Source organism: Harmonia axyridis, chromosome 6, assembly GCF_914767665.1.
Source record: "Harmonia axyridis chromosome 6, icHarAxyr1.1, whole genome shotgun sequence".
NCBI classification, from domain to species: Eukaryota; Metazoa; Arthropoda; class Insecta; order Coleoptera; family Coccinellidae; genus Harmonia; species Harmonia axyridis.
The window spans coordinates 38,405,486-38,428,274 of record NC_059506.1 but is presented as its reverse complement, the minus strand read 5'-3'; the positions used below and the strand labels follow the sequence as shown (position 1 = coordinate 38,428,274).

Below are 22,789 nucleotides of genomic sequence, written 5' to 3'. Positions count from 1 at the left end.
CACTGGTCGTTGTTACAGAAGGAGGAAGTACGGGGAGAGAAAGAAAGCGAGACGATCACACGACACAAACCGGATTCGTATGCGATGGAATTGTCGGAATGAAAATGGACAGGTTCATCGTATGATGAAAGAATGAGGTTGGTTGAAAGTCATTTTCGGATTGGAGATTCCTAAATGGGATTGGGAGGTGTTGGAATTAGTGGAGAGGTCCTCCCCATGACGAATCAGATCGGAATGCTCTTCTGTTCAATTTTAAGTATTGAATTTTTTTTCTCAAACTACTTCATTGCCTCTAATCTTCAGGCTTCAAGAGAAGGACATTCCGATCTGGTTCGTCATGGGAAGGACCTCTCCAGCCAAAATTTTGCTGGTGGTACCCAGAAATGTTATATAGCAAAATTTGGCAGATTTTACACTCAAAAAGTCCTTTGCTGGTAGTACCCACAAATGTTCACCTTGCAAAATTTGGCAGAGTTTACACTCAAAGAGTCCCGGGTCTAACCGGAAAACCCATTTTTCAAAATTCTAATTTATTCGTAACATTGGCGTACCCAAACATAAGGCTTGGGGAGAATAAAGAAAAAAAATCAAATTTTCCTGCTTTTGAAGAAGTTTTCCAAAGAATTTTGCTTACTCATAATAAGATTGTGATATATGAAGTTATTACATAAAATGGATATTCCTTCTGGGGGGGGGTCTTATATATCCCCACCTTGAGTACGCCACTGATTCGTGGCGTAGTCCTCTAAGAGTGAAAAATGTACTCCAAAACTCCTAAAACTTTTCAATTCTTTTTCTGTAGAATGATTCGTGTTTGCTTTTGAAATAAGCTTCAACCTTGGTTCATTTAAACTAAAGCAGAGTATATCACTTATCTAAGCTATTACTTTGCTTGCGTAGTATTTTTCACCCATCAAAAAACAGTGTTTAATCAATAGTCTTGAAACAATATGTGGGGTAGGTAGTCAACTGATCAATTAGGGAGACAATATGAGAGGATGTAGTCATTGGAATCTAATTGAAGTAATGAAGAAAATAAAATTTATCATCCAAAATAAAAACAAAACGTAAAATCAAATGAACAAAAATAAAATTACAACATCGAGTCACTGATCCCTTTGACTACCATAATTTATCTAGAATATCACAATTGATTATCTCCAGTCTGAAAAAATAATCAGTTGTGGCAAACATATGATAGCCCGATGTGCACGCTTCATGTGCCCATACAATTCTGCCAACAATGCCAGGATTGTAAGGTAGAGAGAATAGGAAAGAATGAGAAAAATAAAAATTGCTCTTCAGGAATCAGATTGAGAAAAAAATTCAGATGAATGGGCAGAGAAGAAAATGACGATAAGAAATTCAGCTTGGTCTGAAGTTCTCCATACTCTACCAGTAACAAATTTCTTCATCTTTATTTTCGTCTTCGTTCATTTCAAATGATCATTGTCTCAATCTTCTTTCCTTAACACCTTAAAACCTCTCACTTTTTTGCTGTTGAGTGAATAACTACAAAAAGTGTGAATAGTAATAATAGTGCTCAGAATTGAATAATTATTGAAATCATCAGTATTGAATCAGGTGTTAAATTTTTGGGGAACCTTACGAAATTCAGGAGAACCAGGATATAGATACTGAGCCTTTTCGTATTCGAAAACATTCAGCTCACTCCAGGGAGATTAACCCTGATCTACAGATGACAATCTGAAGAATGTTTGGAACATTTCTTAGAACGAAGTCCTAACTCTGGTAGTTGCAGTGCATAATTTGGGATAGGTACCAAAAAGCGAAAATAATCAAAGATGAACTTATAGGAAGGCATTATACACTCAAAGCTCTCTCCAACTTCTCATCGTGGCTTCACCTTAAAATTAACTAATATTGGATTACAAATTCCTCTCTTTCCACCACCCAATAAGAAAACCAACGCATTCACTTAAAATTTAATCGAGCAAACGTCAAAACAACATAACAAACGTCAATACACACAAAAATCACGTCTCAATTTTGATCGAACCAAATACGCTCGCTTATCCCTTCGTCGCTGACAACCTTCCTTCCAGTCCTTCTCCGGTTCCTTCTCAGTCGTCCATGGAGTGCCTCCTGCCCCTTCTCCTCCTCCTCCTGCCTCCCTTCTTCCTGCGTCTCCTGGCCTGCCTGGCCAGCTCCACGTAGGGGGCCTTCTGACTCTCCGACATCTTCCTCCACATCTCAGCTCCCTTGACCACCTGCTCCACCACGTTGAGGTTCTTGTTCTTCAGTCGGAACTCCCTCATGAAGTTGAGGTAGGGATTGCGGGTGGTGGCACCCCCCGAGGGTCTCCGCTTCTGGGGGCCGGACTCCCCCTGGTTGTTGCTGTCGTTCGACATGTTATCACGAGTGGTTCTTGGACGGCGAGATTAATTTGGTGATGCTGCTCATGTCAGGTCGAAACTGATCGAGATTGTTTTTTTTTCGAGATGGCGTTGTCGTGGTTACGGTTTTTGAGATGAGGTAGTTTGATCGTTTCGGAGTTGGGAGATGATTTTCTGTGGTGGGAAAATGTAATCTCCTAAATTTAAGGGTGTACACTACCTTTTTCAGTAGGTTGTTCTATGCAGATTTATTTTGGTTCTGTGCGGAAAACGCTTGGTGTATTTTTCAATTTATTTTGATTCAATTCAAGAAATTTAATTACCAATTTTTCTGAAACACTTCTTCTAGACAATTGTCATTTATGGCTTTCTTATTTGGTTATATCCATAGAGTAATAAACATAGATAGAGGGAGTATACGTAATTTTTACATGTCCCCAATATGGTTAGGTTATGTTGTCGGATTGTGATAAAAAGATAAAATACTCAGAGAGCACTTTAATTGAAAATATAATGGTTTGTTTCAATACTGGTATTGGAAGTAGGTCATTTTTATGTGTTATTTTCAATAGTGAACTTTTCAAATCATAAGAAGAAAACTAACTATTCAAAAGTTGAATTAAAAAAGAATACTAAAGTCGATATTTTGCTTGAATTTTCTATGGTTCTAATGACGATATCAACACTAAATTTCACACTTCATCAAACAAGCCTTGCTCTCTTTGAGTAGAAAGATTTGTCTTTGTCTTCATTTGAATCCAATTCATTGAAAATTCTTTAGAGGTCAACTCCAATCAGAAATCCTGATCATTCCCAATTAATTAAAGGATATTAGAAACGACCAATTTACCGATCGCACTCATAGGGTTTATATCATAGATAGAGGGAGTATACACAATTTTACATGTTCTACATAGTTAGATTATGTTGTCGGATTGTGATATATTTTCAAATCCACAATTTTACTATATCGATATAATTGTATAGTATATTTCATGAAATATATTTATTTGAGTGATTCCCGATTAAATATGCGAATTTGAATATTTCGAATCCGATATTTTTCCTAATTGTCGAATTTATAATAAGCAGAATATTTATTATTTTCTGAATCTACCTGCTGAAATCCAAGGTTTGGCAACTTTTGCTCTCCTAGTGTCACCGGTTGTTTCACGTCGTTTGGCGCGCTTGAAGTTTGTTTTCTGAATTTCTGATATATTTAGGTATTCATCTCAATATATTTTGAGTTAATATGAAACGCTGATTCACTATGGGACATAAGAAGTGCGTTCTTTGTGGAGAAACTCGCTAATTGAGTGAAATATCATATCACTGATACTGATATGTTTTCATTTCTGCGCGCTTCATGTCAAATTTGATAGTTCATGTTGGGGACAAAATTTGCTTAGTAAAAATGACATATGCGTCCCCTATCTATGTTCATTACTTTGAGGTTCATTCATAATTTCGAAATAATATCTGTTTAATAGCTTATAAAACTCAACAAATTCTAAATATCTGTGTATGTTTTTTTTATTTCCAAATTTCATTTTTCGTCTTTTACCTTTAAAAAAGGGCGATCGTTTTTCCAAACTAAGAAGATTTTAACCAATTTTCGATTCATTATCATAGATAATGAATTTATGTTATTTTTCATGGAGAAAGTATCGAATGGAATATTCCTTACGAGAATCTAAGTGATATTTTCTATACCGAGTAAATCAACAAATATTTTCGTTTATTGTGTGCCTCAAACCGAAAAGTTCTAACGCAGGAAGTAGGTCATTATGCCTATTTTATCTTAATCGTGTCTTGTTAAGAGATGCTAGGTTCAATTAAAATAGGAAAGAATATACGGTCGAACATAAATACAAAAAGAACCTCTTCAGTACTAATGTTTCTTTTTTTGTAGTCATTTGTATGAAATTCTATTAATGTTTACTTGACAAATACCTCTTTCCTTCATTTTTTTCGACTTTTTTCTCTAGAGTTATGGGTTCAATCGTTTTTAATATTCACTTTTTGTGGATCTTCATGATTATCGCGGTAATAAAAGAGTGAATGTTCTACATGAAAAGAGCATGCAGTAGCAATTATGATGTTATAACTGTCGATTAACGGTAAAATCATTGTGTGTTGAAATAGGAAGACCGGATATTCATGCTAAAATTGCGCTATATTTCAGGCTTGCAAAATCTTGCAATCAACGGTTTTGAAAGATACTTTTGCGATTATAAAATCACGTTTTCATAAAGAAATATTTCAAGGAACAAAACTTATAGATTATCCTTTTTTAGGCTATGGAGATTTGGATGAAAAAATAACTTAACTTCGAAGGGTTTTATTATATTGTTCATTAGGATTCATGGTATTGTCATTCGTCGCTTCGAAAGTAGCATTTTCCATAATTTTTCCGGATTTGTGGCAAGAGCGCCATCTTAAGGTAAGCAATATAGAATACTTACTATATTAGTGGGTAGAAAGAGAGATCTGTAATTATGTATGAGATAAAGTAATCTGTAACTGTATGAAGAAGTAGTTTCCTGTAGTGGGTAAATCCGAGGAATGTTCGTTTTTACTTTGGGCATATAGATGGCTCATCTGTCGTTATTAACAGAACGCTGTTCAATCAAGTTTATACTTGTTACATGAATTTCATTATGAATAAGCGGATGGAGTTAAGAGGGCACTGTAATCAATGAATGCAAAATTGAAAATCAAGATAATTTGATTCCAATCAAAGATTGAAATCGTATATTCTCGATTGATTTTCTTGAATCTTGATGAAATGGGTGTGTTGAGAAGTCTCAAAGCCTTCTACAGTGATTCATTTCAATCTCGTTAGCAGTCAGTGGAAAATAAATTATGACCTAATTTCGCATCTTCGTGAAAAACCGTCTAATGTTTTTCGACAATCCCCGGCCTCCTTTGCATTTTTAGGACGATTTTATAATTCAGAGATACCGCGTCCTTCACTAACGAACCACTTGAGTTGCACACTGTGTAATCGTCAGCGTTTTCCAAGATTAAAGGGCGGAAATGAAAAGTAAACCGGTTAAATAAAGGAAAGGAATGAATGGAGAAAAATGGAGGAGCCGAGGAAATTTTTGTCCAGACCTAATGAGCGTCTGAATAATTGAACTATCTGCGAAAACTCATTAACAACCAGGGGTACGTCTTCATCCAATACATACACTTGTAATTAGTTGTTTTATAAACCGGACGGTAATTACCTTGGCAGGGGCGGCGCCAGGAAACGGTCACGGGGGTGAAATTCTCATAGTCATATTTCTTAAATTCGTATTTATCTCCTCAAAAGTTAACCTCTGCATTTTGGCTATGGGGTGAGCCATATAATAGTTTTTCTTTTAAATAATTTTTTTATCATAAGACTATATTTGGAACAACTCTCTTTTCGTATTTGTCTGTTGGTCTGTGTCTTGGAAAAAATCATTGTAACAGTCTCGACTTCTACGGTTCTTATCTAATTTTATTGGAATTTGGTGTGGATTTCTTTTTTTGGTTGTAGATTTATACCTACGTATTATTTTCATTGTAATTTTGATATTATCAGTATAATTCTCTATACACTTGCTTTGGAAGTTGTCTTCGTTTGAAAATAGATTCTATGTTATTTCTTTTTTCGGTCGCTGATGGTGATAATCGTAGGAAAAGTGTGCTTTCCCATTGGAAATTTATCTGGAACACTATTTTCTTGTGGTTGACGTCGTGATCCTATTGTTCGTTCGATTTCTTTCGAATTATAACCATTGATTATAGATGAGGAGGTTTATCTCATATATTTTCAAATCCACAATTTTACTATATCGTTATGAATATATATCATATTGAATGAAATATATTTATTTGAGTGATTCCCGATTAAATATGCAAATTTGAATATTTAGAATCCGTTATTTTTCCTAATTGTCGAATTTATAATGAGCAGAATATTTATTATTTTCTGTATCTACCTGGTGAAATCCAAGGTTTGGCAACTTTTGCTCTCCTAATATCATCGGTTGTTTCACGTCGTTTGGCGCGCTTGAAGTTTGTTTTCAGAATTTCTGATATATTATTTCGATATATTTTGAGTTGATATTGAGTGATCCCCCTCTCGATCAGGATTTTCCCTGATTTCGTCCCTGTCTCGGAAAAGCTTAATCTCGATTACTAGAAAAATCACAAGGACGACGTAGCAGTTGGCGAAATCTCTTTTTATGCGAACTCGGGATGAGTTCTTCATCCGCCGAGCGCTCAGTAACCGACTACAGAACGATGTTTGTTCTTCTTTCAACGTCCAAATGAGATTTTCATTGTTCCGGAGAATGCCGAGCGTAAGGCAATGGCTCCGCTTTTCTTTGATGCCATCTAGATAGTGTGGAAAGTGACTTTGGAATTACTGGCTAGTGGGATTGCGCGGTGCTTTGACCAAAGGGATGTACAGGCTGTGAGGGAATGGCGTTTGGTGGAAACAGGAAGGATACTGAGAGTTGATACAGATTGATATTGGGAGACGTTGGGTAGAATTAATCCTTTGCTTGTGTGACACGTAGCGCCGTTTTGTTGAAAATAAACTACGTCCTCATCAATAACTTCCAATTCTGGTTGTATAAAATATATTTATTTGAGTGATTCCCGATTAAATATGCATATTTGAATATTTGGAATCCGATATTTTTTCTAATTGTCGAATTGACTATGAGCAGAATATTTATTATTTTCTGTATCTACCTGCTGAAATCGAAGGTTTGGCAACTTTTGCTCTCCTAGTGTCATCGGTTGTTTCACGTCGTTCGGCGCGCTTGAAGTTTGTTTTCTGAATTTCTGATATATTTAGGTATTTATTTCAATATATTTTAGGTTAATATGAAACGTTGATTCACTATGAGCTATAAGAAGTGCGTTCTTTGTGGAGAAACTCACGAATTGAGTGAAATATCGTATCACTAATATGTTTTCATTTCCGCGCGCTTCATGTCAAATTTGATAGTTCATGTTAGGGACAAAATTTGCTTATTAAAAAATGACATATGCTCAATCTATGTTTATTACTCTGAGGGTCTATTCAAAAAGAAACTTTTTATTGGATATCCCTTTAGTATATTTCGCAATAAAATTTGGTGAAATGGTAAGTGAAAAAAGTATTTTGTTTAATGAGAGGAGGTTTCTGCCTGAAGAACAGAAGATTAAAGACCTCGAAGGCAAAAAAAGCCTCAGTTTGACCCTTTATGAGTTCGATCCATACCTATTCTATACAGGGTGTACAAAGGAAAATGATAGATTCCTCGGATCATTTTTAGGAAAAAAAGTAATATTTTCATGGTACCTCGTAAGAAATTCAATCTTACACACTGGCTCAATCAGAAAACACCGAAAATCTCACATTAAACCCTTGCTCATTTCCCTGAAAGGTTTTTCCGGAGAGAAAACGATTCGTCATCTCAACCTTATAACGTCCTCGCTCCCATATTTCTACCCTCATTACCATCAAGTCCACCCCACGATCCATCAGCGCGCGGGGAAGGGGTTGAGGAAAATCTTGGGTTCTTAACGCTGTTGTCTCCGTACTTGAATAAGTGCGAAACTTGTGCTAACTCGTAAATTCTCCAAAACGTCGCCCGGTTTGGATTCTTCTCCTGATTTATCCTCGCGGTCCTCGCCGAAAACTGGCGAATAAATCTGTCCGTTGAGCTGCGACGTGAAGATATGAATTTTTAATGGGTAGACAAACGGAATTTTATCGCCTGTGAAATATGGACTCGGCCCGTCGTTCGTTCCCGAAACTTAGGTGACAGATGCGTCTTTCTGCTGTGGGGTTGTTTTAAGTTCTCTGCTTCATCTTAAGGTTATTGCAAAATAATTACTTATTATTACTCCTAGTCTAGTCATTATCTGTGTGTTTTTCCTTGGAAAATTTTGAAGTTGCCTTGATTTCTTCGATTTCATGTTTTTTGGGGTGCTGAATCCGAATCTGAGGTTTGCCATCGAAATTTGGTGAAGAAACATTGAGAAAAAGGCGAAGAAAGAAAAAAAAATAATTTTTTCGTGTTTTTTTGCATTTAACTCGGAAAATATAAAAGTTTCGTGAATGACTTTCCTATATAAAAACAAGGTAAATAAAATTTCCTGCAAATTTCTTCTTTCAAGTTTTTTTTGTCTGATAAACCGTTCTGGTTCTGGCTCAAACGATAGTTGAAAATTGGTGTATTTCATCTGTCTCTACAAAAACCCACTTTTTCACTCCAAAACTTCAATTAATTATTAATGGCTTGACTACTGCGTTCATATTGATTTCAATGAATATACAGGTTGATTCACCGGAATGGTCTATTAGATGTTATTATGGAAACTAATCATAATTTTGAGCTGAAAATTTGCATATTGGGGTTTGAGACAATGATCTTTCTCCCTAAAATATTTTCAGATATCTACAACTTCCGGTTATACCGGAAACATACTACCACTTATTCATTTCAGAAGGACACCCAGTATGTTATTGCATCATTCGATTGCTTTTTTGGTGACAATTTCGAAACTCAACGGTTTTTGAGTTAATGGGCTTCTTATAAAGAAAAGGTGACGATGAGGACTCACTATTTCTTTGAATATTTCGGCAGAAAAGCTTCTTTCGAAAAAAATTTTTCTTTTTCTATTCTGCAAGTAAATACGTAGTATAATGAGACTGTTTGCGGTTTGGACCAATAATGTACAGGGTGTTTATAAGAAGATTATGAACTTGGACAACTCAAATTCATCAAAACTCAAGATTTTCAAATTAGAACCTATATTTTTCAGTCGATTCTACGTACAAAAATAGTGGGGGTTATACCTAAAATGAATACTTGAAGAGTTATCAAAGAAGAACTCTAAATGGGGAAAAACCGCAATTTATAACTGTGTGGAGTAGTCTGTGACTTCCGGAACAAGTCGGTAATTTGAAATTCTTCTTAAATCTTTCTCTTTTTCTCTAATTTTCTTCAAAACAGTCTTTTGAATCCATCGTTTGAATGCCATTCGGAAAGAATTGGATATTTTATTCAGTGATAAGCATTTTTCTTTATTTGTCGTTCAAAATCAAGACACAGTCAAATTGTTACTCCTAATTATTATAAAATTGAGTTCAGTATTTCAGAAAATAACATTGTTTGTACACATAGGTCCTCAAAGAAAAGGAATATCCAGAAATTCACCTGTGTAGCTTTTTCCACCTGGAAATAAGAATATTTTTTTTGATACTGAAGTGAAGCAGTTTTGAGCATGTTCAATATCTTGAATAATGTCGACTCTCTACATTCGAATTCGAAGACTTCCAGGATATGTTTCGAATGCAAATTGGAACTGATAGAAAAATTCTTGTAATATATGTAAGTCTTCCAATTTTTTTTCAATTATTTCAACACTAATTTCAATTTCCCAAATATCACTTACTATTCCAAATCACAAGTTTTCATTTTTCATCAAGCCAGCTCGTTCAAACATTGTTTCATACCTCCCAACGGTGTAATCTAAATTTTTCTCAAACAATATCAAATCGGGCGAACAATGCGCCTCTCGTCATCCGAGTGCCCTCTCCAGAAGCGAAAACAAACATTGAAACCCCTTCGTTCGAGCGGTCTAGAACCGACACTAGCGTATAAAGATACCATAATAATAATAATAATAATCCGCCCATATGTTGATCTCCCCCTTTGTCTCCGACCCCCGCGTATAAGGGTGGATATATGGGCTCTCGAGTCTCTAGTGGCGTATTTGTCGATTTTTCCGAGAGGTCCCCGCTCTTGAACGCCTAATCTTCGATGGCAATTGTTTACTCGCGTAATCGAGACCAACCGGGGGTGCTTTCCACCACGGTTCTGGATTCGATTCGGAATTTTCGCTGATTCGAGACTTGAGAATTACAGATTCGTTATAAAGGGTGTTTTTTTAGAGCTATAGAACTTAAAATTGCAATAAAACAACGATGGATTATTCGATTGACATGAATTTTATTTATCCGCAAGATAATCTTGTGGCATTACATTTTAAATATGATTTCTGGCATATGACCGCCACGGCTGGCTCGGATGTAGTCCAATCTGGACGTCCAATTTTCGATGACTTTTTCCAACATTTGTGGCCGTATATCGGCAATAACACGGCGTATGTTGTCTTCCGAATGGTCAAGGGTTTGTGGCTTATCCGTATAGACCAATGACTTTACATAGTCCCACAGAAAGTAGTCTAGCGGTGTTAAATCACAAGATCTTGGAGGACAATTCACAGGTCCAAAACGTGAAATTAGGCGGTCACCAAATGTGTCTTTCAATAAATCGATTGTGGCACGAGCTGTGTGACATGTTGCGCCGTTTTGTTGGCACCACAGCTCCTGGACATCATGGTTGTTCAATTCAGGAATGAAAAAGTTAATAATCATTGGCTCTATACCGATCACCATTGAATGTAACGTTCTGGCCATCATTGTTTTTGAAGAAGTACGGACCAATGATTCCACCAGCCCATAAAGCGCACCAAACAGTCAGTTTTTCTGGATGTAACGGTGTTTCGACATACATTTGAGGATTAGCTTCACTCCAAATGTGGCAGTTTTGTTTGTTGACGTAGCCATTCAACCAAAAGAGCACTTCATCGCTACACGAAATTCGCTTATGAAAATTGGGAACAACGGCAATCTCATTTTGGGCCATTGCAAGCGTTGTTCAGGCGTGAGTCTATTCATGATGAATTGCCAAACCAAACTTAGAATAAATCACTTGACAGTTGTTAAATCGGTCGCCATCTTAAACAGTAATGCCAACTTAAAGTTATATACCTCGAAAAAAAAACACCCATCGTTTCTATGGCGCTCAAGTCGTCTATCTGTTAATGTGGGGTGTTGAGGTTAAATCAACAATATAACAGGATCAACGGCTTTTGACAGAACAAATGAATATTATAAAATGATGCCGCAGGTTTTCTATGCAACTTGGGATAGAAGACATGTCTACTAATACCTGTAAAACTTTCACAAAAAACGGGAGATTTTTCAGGTTCATACCTTTTTGATTTCGAGGGATCGCGTCTGTTTCAGATGGCGCATACATCGTTTATATTTAACATTTCTCACGATTCTCGGCTCTCGTGACCTTTGAGTATAGAACAATAATATTTCATATTCTATGATCGTAACAATCTTCTATACTCTGTCATTAGTTTTCATTCATTTCATTAAAAATTCGATAGGAATTGTATTGTAATTTATTGTGAAAGTTTGTAAAGTCTAATATCAGTATTTCATTTTAAAACGGCGCCAGGCAGATACCGGTAATTCGGATATTTCTGAAGAGCGCCACCTTACAGAACTCTGGTGAAACAGAACACCAAAGCTACCGGTGAATATTTCAAAAAGTCTGAAACAAAATTGAATCAGTACACACACCAGGGATTCTATGCATCTTAGATATAACCTACTAAACACAAATGACATAAGAAACGTCAATAAGTAATAACCAGTGTGCAAATTAAGACCATTTTAGAAAATTCTACAATTCATATTGTTTCTCACCATCAACCATCAACGTCAATTTTATACAATTACGCAAGAAATTACCAAAACGAAAATCCCAAAAACTTCGTGCTCGCATTCTCGATTGCAGAAACAACCTTGGTGGAATCGTCGTTGTCCCCTTAATATCAACCCCCTAAATCTCTTTAGACAGACAGCCCCTCTATAAACTTGTATTTGCACACATCGCAACAACTATATCATAATGGTAATGTACCAACATTAGTTCATGAATAAACGCGGCACTTAGCGTTATTGAACTATCATTAATTCGTCATTACATGGGACGATTGATATATATTTGTCAACGATGTATATATATTGGCTCTTGTAACATCATTTTGTACGGGAGGGTGGTTGGAACAAATTGATTCTTGTTGCGAATGCGTTTCTAGAATGAGGTTTACTCAATTTGAAGAAGTTCTGAGAAGAAGATAGATCTCACTAAGGTCCTGAACAGTTGGCATAAAAAACGTTGAAAAAAATTCAATATCGTTAGCTTTTTAGGAGTATAGAAGTTTAACGTATTAAAAATTCTTTATATGTATTAAGAAAATCATTTTCATAACCCATAATCCTTCATATATTTTGTCTATTTGAATGGAGTATTTATAGAAAAGCACTGACGTTTCCTCATTTTTCATTTAAATTAATTAATTTGAAGATTAATAATTGTCTGACGTGAAATAAGTTTTCATCCCAATTCTTCTTGGCATCTGTGAGAAGGGGATTCACAGCTCGTCTTGATTTTCAAGCTACTTGGCTCCAGCTTGACTTGATTTCAAGTTAAGTAGTAGTTTTTCATTCTCGAGTCAAGTCAAGTACTTGAATCATATGAAGCTACTTGATTTTCAGCAGTTTTATTGTCTAGTGTCACATCAATGAAAAAATGATGGAATGAGAAGGAACCTTGCAAAAAACACTTTTATTTATTTAACTTATTGTATGAAAGAACCGAAAATATCAACTTTTTTGAAATAGAAACATAAATTAAATCACTATAACTCATAACAAAATATAAAATAATGAAAAAATAAAGTTTCTTTATATTGAGAAACCTGCAGGCTTTGTTTGATTTCATAATTTTCCATCCAGGACCTAAGACACATGAGGCATCTTATAGATTTGTCGCCAAACCTATTGCGGGTTTTTGTTACTGTAAGAGCAGCTCTGGAAAATTGTCTTTCAACAGGAGTTGAAGATGCTGGCGTTGATAAAAAATCCTTGACCATTTTGGTCATGTTTGGAAAGATATTTCTAAAACTACCAAAATCTACCAATAAATTTCATAGAAATGTGAGAAAACTACTGATAAAGTCACACTGGCGAAAACTTCAGTCTCTCGGCACTCGAGGAATCCCCTTATTTAGTCTATGCGCGCACGAGATTGCAGAAATATATACCGTGCGACGCGTGCATATCAAGCTCAAGTAATGACAAGTAGCTTGATATCAAATCAAGCAATAAATATCTAAAATCAAGTCAAGTCAAGCTCAAGTATGTAATTTTTCACGAGCTTGATTTTCAAGTCAAGTAGTTGGTTAAAATGTCAAGCTGTCAAGTCTGGATGGAACCCTATTCAGTAGCGTAGTTTTCAGGGGTATCGTGTCTTTATTATCGCCTTAATGCCTACACCAATGTGGATACGGGCTTTTTAGAGCCATTTCCTGTTTTTATCGACCATTTAGACTATGAAGACACGATAACCCCGAAAACTACGCCAATGATTTTGTGTTTATCTTAGAATGAAGACATAGGGAGTGGTAAAGCAAAGGAGGAATTGCATTCAAAGAAACTCCTAATTGTGTGATACAATTCACAATCTATTAATCTTTTCAAAATTGCTTGGAACTCTGATGATATTCCAATGGTGAAATCTAAACAAACTCTCACTCCGCCGACATCTTACCACAAAAAGATCCAGTTCTTACCCCAAACCGCAGAATAAATCATCCACTGTCCGTTTTTCCTCGACCGCAGAGAGAATGATTCGTTAAAATATCGAATCTCGACGGCGGCGGACAAACAGATTTTATGAAGTCCATCCGGAAGCGTATAGGAATAATAACGTTGGCAAGAATGGGAGTTGCTAGTCATTCCGGAAAATTATGCAGATGGCGTTCGAGCATCGTTCTATGGCGCGAGAAGATGGATGTCCGATCCTTTTGGAAATTGGCAAAGGGTCCGGCATGGCCGTGGAGAAGATTTCTTCCAATAGGTTTTTGCATTGGTGGCGCCTGAATTTGCAGGTCGATATTTTCAGGGTCAAATAAAAAAAAAACGCTACTGATTAGTTCAGGAGAGGATGTGTAAGAAGTAACCGATTACCTTTTATCACCAAATGATGGTTTTCCAGGGTGTTCCTAAATTGGAGGTACAAACGAAAATGACAGATACCTCGGATCAATTTGAGAAAGAAAAAATTCCCTTAAACATGAGCCCGAAAAGGCATAGATTTCATCATATGGTATGCTAATTTCGAATGCAAATCTACAGAATGATATTTTTTCTGTAATAGTGTCCTCTTCTTTCCTCCAGAACTTTTTTTTTGGTGGACAACAGCATACCAACGCACATTTCAAATTTGGATTTCACTCGTCATGATTCTAGTTGAAATAAGGAATTTTAGATTTTGCCTCAAGTTGATAACTGTTTCTAAAAACATATCATGTCTGAAAGTTTTCTATGCTGGGTCTACTTTTGTCCAGGCTGGAGAAGGTCTGGGACGTTGAAAAATTACAGCAACCCATTTGAAACGTATATTACATATGCAATTCCATTTGTTGGGGAATAAAAATAAAAATTCTATCATTTTGAGCACCTATATAACTTCAGAGCAGGGATTTGGCAGATCCGGAAACCAGTGAATAATATTGAAATGGACAAGGAATCGAAAAATCTAGGTTTTTGCATTTAAAGCCTGTATGGTTCGATATTTAGTAATAGCGTATTTTTTACTTGTCAAATGTCAAAATATGACAGCTACGAAATTGACTGCTGCTCTGGATATCTGGCGAAACCTCTTTTTAGAAAACCCAGTCCATATAGACCAAGTTTAAGGACCATTCTTGAATAAATCAATTAATATAACGCCTCAAAAAACTGGAAATTTTTTATGCAATGACCTTTTACGACGTACGCACTTAACGCTCACGCTTGATGAGTATTCAAGGGTGTTCAGTCCACCAGAAGCCGAGATAAGGATCTCCACCCGCTGCAGCATACGCTGAAAAGGACCACTAGTCTCGCAAGCGTAGAAAACAACAAATCATCAGCTCGCACAAAAGGCGAAAGAGCCATCTCAACTTCCGTCCTATGGAATCTGTTTACGAGTCTCTTGAATGGCCCTATTATTTCCATTAAGTCGAGGGGTGGGCACCCTCCTTTAGGAAAGAATTGCGGTACTTCGGGCCGTCCATCGGAGGACAATTAGGGGCTTTATCTTTTTGTATTCTTTTCATATTGTAATTGTCGCGCGATGGTCGGTTAATGCAACCCTCATGAATAATGCAGATTCGATCATCAATTTTGGGGGGATGGAGATGTTTATGAGAGTGTTCTTTATACACTGATCAATTTAGGAGATTTATCAATTTAACTTTACAAGCTTTATTGGTGGATTTGAGGAAAAAACTAGAGACGTGGCAAAAACTAAGAAATGATTCATTGGAAACATTTTCATCAAGTCTGACTAAATCCTTATCAATTTAATATTATTCACAGGTTTCCAGACCTATTCTGAAAAATGTCTTTGCTTTGATTTTTATTTCTCTTCCTCACAAATGTAATTACATATGTAATATGTGTTTCAGTGGGTTGCTGTAATTTTTCAACTTCCAGACCTTCTCCAGCCTGGATAAAAGTAGAAAATCATAGAAAACTTTCAGACATGACATGCTATTACAAACCCTTCTATTTCAAAACAGTTGATATTTTCGGTTCTTTTCTACAATGAGTTCAATAAATAAAAGTGTTTTTGCAAGGTTCCTTCTCATTTCATAATTTTTCATTGATGTGACACTACATAATTAAACTGCTATAAATCAAGTAGCTTGATATTTATCAAGTACTTGACTTGACTTGGGATTAAAAAATTACTACTTGACTTGAGCTTGACTTGAAATCCAGTCAAGCTTGAGTCAAGTAGTTTGAAAATCAAGCCAAGCCGTAAATCCCTATCTGTTACTTTGTAGTGTTGAAGAAAAACTTGATTTTTCGATTCCTTGTCGATCTTGGAAATTTATCTGATTGTAATGAAAATTTGCACTGGAGATCACAGTTCTTGAACTTAGAGTTGTGCCAAATTTCATTTCTGTGGTTGCATCACAACCATAGAAAAAATTACTCGATTTTGACCTGAATCTCCGCAAGTACTCTTCCGATTGTGATGAAACTTTGCACTGATAATCACAGTCCTTGAATGGAGAGTTGTGCCAAATTTCATTTCTGTGGTTCTTTCATTGGAAAACCCTATATTATTAGTTTTTTATGCTATATTTATGTTGAATACTTAGTTATACGCTTGTTTCAGGAAAACAACAGATGCCAAAATGTATTTGAATCTCGAATTTTGAGCAGAGGGTGATCTCAAACAATTGACTCGACTAACTGATGAGGAATTAGGAAACAAAATCGATTCTGTCCGTCCGTTCACTAAATACAAGAACAATCAGGAACAGAATGGACCAGAGACTTGAAATTTTCAGGGTGAGTTCAGGGTTGTTAAATCTCGGTTAATTTGGTTGATGGACAAAATTAATTCGATGGTTCCGGAGTTCGTCTTCTTAATAATTGAAAAAATACCCTTCGGATAATACTGAAATTTGGAAATCAGTAACAAAATAACCTAAGGGCGATTCCAAGCGTATTTTCGGCGGTATTTTATCGATTATGTAAAGAGGCGGTCTTTCGAGATAAAAAATAAGGGTCGAAGGGTGTAGGTTCCGTTCGGCTGACTCCTTGGACATCGTCGGGTAAGTGGTTTACGACCGCAGCCTGTCCCGCCCAGGGGGTAAGTGCATTCTCGTAATGGCCAACGGAATTCGGCTTCATTTTTCACGTTCCTTCCGGTCGAACACCCCGACGAAACTACTTCCGGTATCGAAAACACCGCGAAAAATTATGTTACGGATGTTTTCTGAAGGAAATTCTTGGAAATGTACGTCCTCGCCAGAAGATAAACTATCTCGGCTGAGAGAGGGTGGGGGTATACGCAGTGGAATCCTTTTCTTCTCGGGGATCGATTTCCGCCAAGGAAACTCATTCTTTAGGATTCTCTACTTTTGATAATGAACCATTGGAATCGGTCTAGAAGTGTTGAATATTAGGCCATTTGAAAAGTCTCCGGTCTGATGCACAGATGGCGGTGCTAGTATTAAATCCATATGTTTTTTAGTTAGTACCAACTTTCAAACGATACGTGTCAGAATTCGACAGCAGTCCGACCATTAGTTTGTGAGATATTGCGTTGTGAATGTAGCTACTTTTGTTATTTGAAAAAAGATGGAAAAAAAAATTTCGTCTGTTGATAAAATATTGCTTTTTGAAGGGAAAAATACAGTTGAAGCAAAATATTGGCTTGATGTAGAGTTTCCGGTGTCTGCACCAGGAAAATCAACCATCATTGATTGGTACGCTAAGTTCAAAAGTGATGAAATGAGCACTGAAGACGGCGAACGCAGTTGACGTCCAAAAGAGGCTGTCACCAACGAAAAAATCAAAATAGTTCTTCAAAATAATTTTGAATGACCGTAAAGTGAAGTTGATCGAGATAGCAGACACTGGAAGATATCATCAGAACGTGTACATCAAATCGTTCACGAATATTTGTACATAAGAAAGCTGTCTGCAAAATGGGTGCCACGAGAGCTCACAATAGATCAAGAGCAACACCGTGTTAATGATTCTAAGGAATGTTCGAAGCGGTTTAAGTGCAATAAACCTGAATTTTTGCGTCCATATGTGACAATGAATGAAACATGGCTCCATCATTTCATTCCGGAGTCCAATCGACAGTCAGCTGAGTGGACTGCACACGATGAACCGAATCCAAAGCGAGGAAAAACATAACAGTCAGCTAGCAAGGTTATGGCATCAGTATTCTGGGATGTGCAAGGTATAATATTCATTGATTACCTCCAAAAAAGGCCAGACCATCAACAGCGATAATTTTATAGCGTAATTGGATCGTTTAAAGGATGAAATCGTTAAAAAACGGCCCCATTTGAAGACAAAAAAGGTGCTGTTTCATCAAGACAATGCGCCGTGTCCCAAATCAATAAAAACAATGGCAAAATTGCATGAACTGTTCTTCGAATTGCTTCTGCATTCACCGTATTCGCCAGATCTGACCCCCAGCGACTTTTTACTGTTCTCAGACCTCAAAAGAATGCTCGATGGAAAGGAATTTAGCTCCAATGTAGAAGTAATCGCCGAAACTGAGGCCAATTTTGAAGCGAAAGACAAATCGTACTAGAAAATGGTATCGAAAAGTTGGAAGATCGTTATAATCGCTGTATCGCCCTCGAAGACAACTATGTTGAATAATAAAATAGAATGTTGCCAAAAAAATGTGTTTTATCATAGTAGGCCGGGGACTTTTCAATAGGCCTGTTAGATTTCTGGTCACCAGTTTCATGGTATCTATTCGAAATTGAATTCGTCGAATTGCCATATTCATCTCTGGTATTTGTATGTCTAAAGGATTCGTTATGAAATTCCATCGAGGAAATCATAAAATCTGCTCGATACCTTCCGAAATAAACGAATCGTTATGAGCTGGGTTATTTAAAATTGTAATCGTGGCGGAGACTCGAAATCAGGACGAACTCAGCAGGACTCCCCCTTTTAGACACCCGCATTCTGTTGGGGTTCCGTCGGTGTCCGCATCAGTTAAATGGCCTGAGAACGTCTTCCGGGCCTGATATACTGACTTCCGGTCTTCCGGTCTGGATTATTTTATACACTACAACAATTTAAAACTGTTTTGGCACCATGAAATGCAACCGATTATCCTCTCTATCTGCATCGGGAACCACAGCAGCATCTTGTTTGCCGTTCCTGGGGAATAATGATTAGCTATTTCGGGGTGATTTTATCTTTAATTTATGGAATAGACTTCCTTATTGTCGTTGAATAACTAGGTATTTGTTTATGACTACTTTATGTGTGTTTATACTAACTGACAAAGAAACTGCAACACCCACAAGAAGCTGTTCAAATTTTAATGTTTTTTTTATCCCAGCTAAGTGAATTTGAAAGAGGTCGAATTATTGGTCTACGGGAGGCGGGGTTGTCATTTCGAGAATAGTTATTTATAATACAAGTGCAGAAGGTATTGATATTCTTCCACGAGTTCAAAATTCAAAAACGAGCCACGAAGTGGCGAGTTTTTGAATGAACGAGTGATAGAATGAGCCTTCTGTACGAGTATTATACATTATTTTCTCTAATTCATTGCATTTTTATTGAAATTAATGAAATATTTCCATAAATATCATTTAGTGATTTTTGCATTGAAAAATGTTGGTTGGCAGAACTAATTTCCTTTAAGGCAATTTGATGAATTGACAGATAAAGCCGTAGCGGAAAGTTCGGAGTGCCAACATAGAATAATAAAATATAACCATGAAAACTGTGCGTTTCTGATATATTCTCGCACGATTTTGTTCTACAAGATGTGGAAGAATGAACGGAATAACCACAGAATTAGAGAAATTTCTAACCGTACGAACAGAATTCCAACTACTGTTATGAGATGTTGTCAAGCGAGGTTTGATAATACCCAAAATCGAAGAAGAGTAGGCACCGGACGTCAAAGGGGCACAAAAATGGTTCAAGATCGACGTCTAAGTCTTATGGACATTTGCGACAACTCGATCTTTGGCTGATTCTGTAACTGTCGGAACGTTTTACCGCCGGAAAACGTCTTTTGGACTGCAGCATTATCGACCCCATTTTGCGTTACTTCTGACGGTTGAGCATCGCCGGCAACGATAACAGTGGTGCAGAGAACGTCAACATTGGAAAGTGGAATGGAATCAGGTCGTCTTTTCTGATGAATCTCGATTCTTCTAGGGTGCACATGATGGCCGAAGAAGGGTTAGACGACGTCGGTGAGAAATACGCGAACCTCAGTTATATGTTGAGTTTCATGTATACCTGACAGTAGGCGTTATGGTATGGGGTGCAATTGCACATGCAAGAACGTCACCTTTAGTCTTCATTAGAGGTAACATGACAGCGCTGCGTTACCTTCAGGAAATAGTGGAACCATATGTTCCCTCTTACCGGCTCGAGAATCCAATTATTCAGCAAGATAATGCCCGGCCTCCTGTTGCCAGAGTTAGTTTAAACTTTTTCGAAGCGACCCATGTGAATATTTTGCCATGGCCGCCCAGATCTCCCGATCTTTCGCCAAAGAGAAGAAGGTGCGTTACTGATGATTGCATCAGTGTCTCCAGGATGAAACACTGCATAATCCTCAGAGAGAGGAGGCGGAGCACCTTCGAAATTGGCCGAGAACGCCTCGTTAAAAACCCATTCAATTTGAGATGGCAATTCTGACGATTGTTAATGTGAAGGTTTTCAAATTGTGCAATACGACCAATTGGTTGTAATTATCGTACTCGTTCATTTCGAGCATTTATCCCCAAACGTGCAAACGGAGCTTTAGCTCAAACCAGCGCAAAACAGGAAAAGAGACCGAATCGACGCTGATGTGTTAACTCCTTCCAAATTGCTTCCTTTCCGCTAATGGATTTTTTTCAGCGGAAAACGCTCGGCAGAACGGAGATCAGGAAATGTAATAACTCTTCAGAAGTTACTTAAGAGGATATAAAAACCGTCCGAAAGTTACGCAGGATGTAGAAGATCGTAAGTCTTGGATGGTCCGATGAATCACAGAGTTCTCGATTGGGTCTTCGTTGGCTAGTTCGCTAATTGTTTCAGAAAGAGTGGAATTCGGGGGATGATTGGGGTTGAATGAAAAAGATATTCATCAATGCAAAACCCGGAAATTAAATAATACATGTCAATAATTGAGACAAGTTCGTTCCATTTTTTAATTATCCGCAAAATGCATTTTAGATCATCATGAACAACTTGATTTCGTGTCTGTCAGTATGTGTGTCCGCACATCCTTGAATCAGCCTCAACTACATTTCTCATCCCATTTTCATAAAATTTGATATGGGCATTTAATTTGGACCGTTGATGGTTCCACGCCAAATTCAGCTTTTCCAGAGTAAGCGTTGGGCATGCGTAGAAGTGAAATACCGAGGATAGCAATATTTCCTGTTCTACTCGTCTGAATTGAATGAAATTTGGAAAAATATGGATTAATTAGTACGGCACAGGCTATTCCAAAAGAATATAAACTTTTTAACTATAGTGTGTGCGTTGCGTATGCGCAAAAGTCTTTTTTTGATGAAAATTAAGAATTTCAACAAGTTGAAATGTGAAAATGATTTCATTTAATTTTTTTTTCAGATATCCGGATATCTATTTCGATGGCTATAAAAGGAGGGCATCAAGGACCATCGGAAGAAATTATAATAATAATAATAATAATATGATGGTTTATTCTGAATGTATTATATTATTAAACTGTGCTCATTGTAAAAACGAATTGAACAATAAAATTTTCAAGTATTATAAATGTTTTTTTCCCTAAAATTACTTTGTCATTCAAAATAGAAAAATACTATGAAAGAAAGATGTGGACTTAAATTTTCGCACTCAAATAAAATTGATTGAATTACTCCGATATGAATATATCAAGACATTCCTTAATATACCTGGGAAAATTTCAAGCTCAAACCGAAAATGAATAATTAATGGCCAAACTGCAAAATTTTCACAGAAAACCGACCAAAATTAACGCGGAAATTTTTCGGTTTGACATTGACGACTTAAGTCAAGGTCAAACTGAAAAATTTTCGTGTTGACCTTGGAATAACCTTGACTTAAGTCACTTAGGTCAAATCGAAAAATTTTCGCTAACTGGCCAAAATTAACGCGGAAATTTTTCGGTTTGACCTTGACAACTTAAGTCAAGGTCAAAATGAAAAATTTTCGTGTTGACCTTGGAATAACCTTGACTTAAGTCACCAAGGTCAAACCGAAAATTTTTCGCGTTAATTTTGGTCAATTAGCGAAAATTTTTCGGTTTGACCTTGGTGACTTAAGTCAAGGTTATTCCAAGGTCAACACGAAAATTTTTCATTTTGACCTTGACCTACTTGCTCAAGGTCAAACAGAAAATTTTCAGTTTGACCTTGACATATTTGTTCAAGGTCAAAATGAAAAATTTTCGTGTTGACCTTGGAATAACCTTGACTTAAGTCACCAAGGTCAAACCGAAAATTTTTCGCGTTAATTTTGGTCAATTAGCGAAAATTTTTCGCGTTAATTTTGGTCAATTAGCGAAAATTTTTCGTTTTGACCTTGGTGACTTAAGTCAAGGTTATTCCAAGGTCAACACGAAAATTTTTCATTTTGACCTTGAACAAATATGTCAAGGTCAAACTGAAAATTTTCTGTTTGACCTTGAGCAAGTAGGTCAAGGTCAAAATGAAAAATTTTCGTGTTGACCTTGGAATAACCTTGACTTAAGTCACCAAGGTCAAACCGAAAATTTTTGCTAATTGACCAAAATTAACGCGAAAAATTTTCGGTTTGACCTTGGTGACTTAAGTCAAGGTTATTCCAAGGTCAACACGAAAATTTTTCATTTTGACCTTGACTTAAGTTGTCAAGGTCAAACCGAAAAATTTCCGCGTTAATTTTGGTCAGTTAGCGAAAATTTTTCGATTTGACCTAAGTGACTTAAGTCAAGGTTATTCCAAGGTCAACTCGAAAATTTTTCAGTTCGACCTTGACTTAAGTC

General features: G+C 36.7%; 1 protein-coding gene and 1 long non-coding RNA gene across 3 annotated transcripts; one reads left to right on the top strand and one right to left on the bottom strand.

The window, feature by feature from the left end:
• The first annotated feature begins 13 nt into the window (after nucleotides 1–13).
• On the top strand, nucleotides 14–21,534 carry LOC123681906. 2 transcript variants are annotated; one of them, XR_006747728.1, is made up of 3 exons: nucleotides 14–137; nucleotides 16,433–16,608; nucleotides 21,391–21,534. It is a non-coding gene; the product is annotated as an uncharacterized LOC123681906 (long non-coding RNA). The 2 variants fall into 2 exon arrangements; XR_006747729.1 differs by lacking the exon at nucleotides 14–137 and adding an exon at nucleotides 9,640–9,724.
• On the bottom strand, nucleotides 1,935–2,474 carry LOC123681904 (protamine-like). Its single transcript, XM_045620261.1, has one exon. The coding sequence runs from the start codon at nucleotides 2,370–2,372 to the stop codon at nucleotides 2,085–2,087; it is 288 nt and encodes a 95-aa protein (XP_045476217.1). The 5' UTR covers nucleotides 2,373–2,474; the 3' UTR covers nucleotides 1,935–2,084.
• Nucleotides 21,535–22,789: the final 1,255 nt, after the last annotated feature.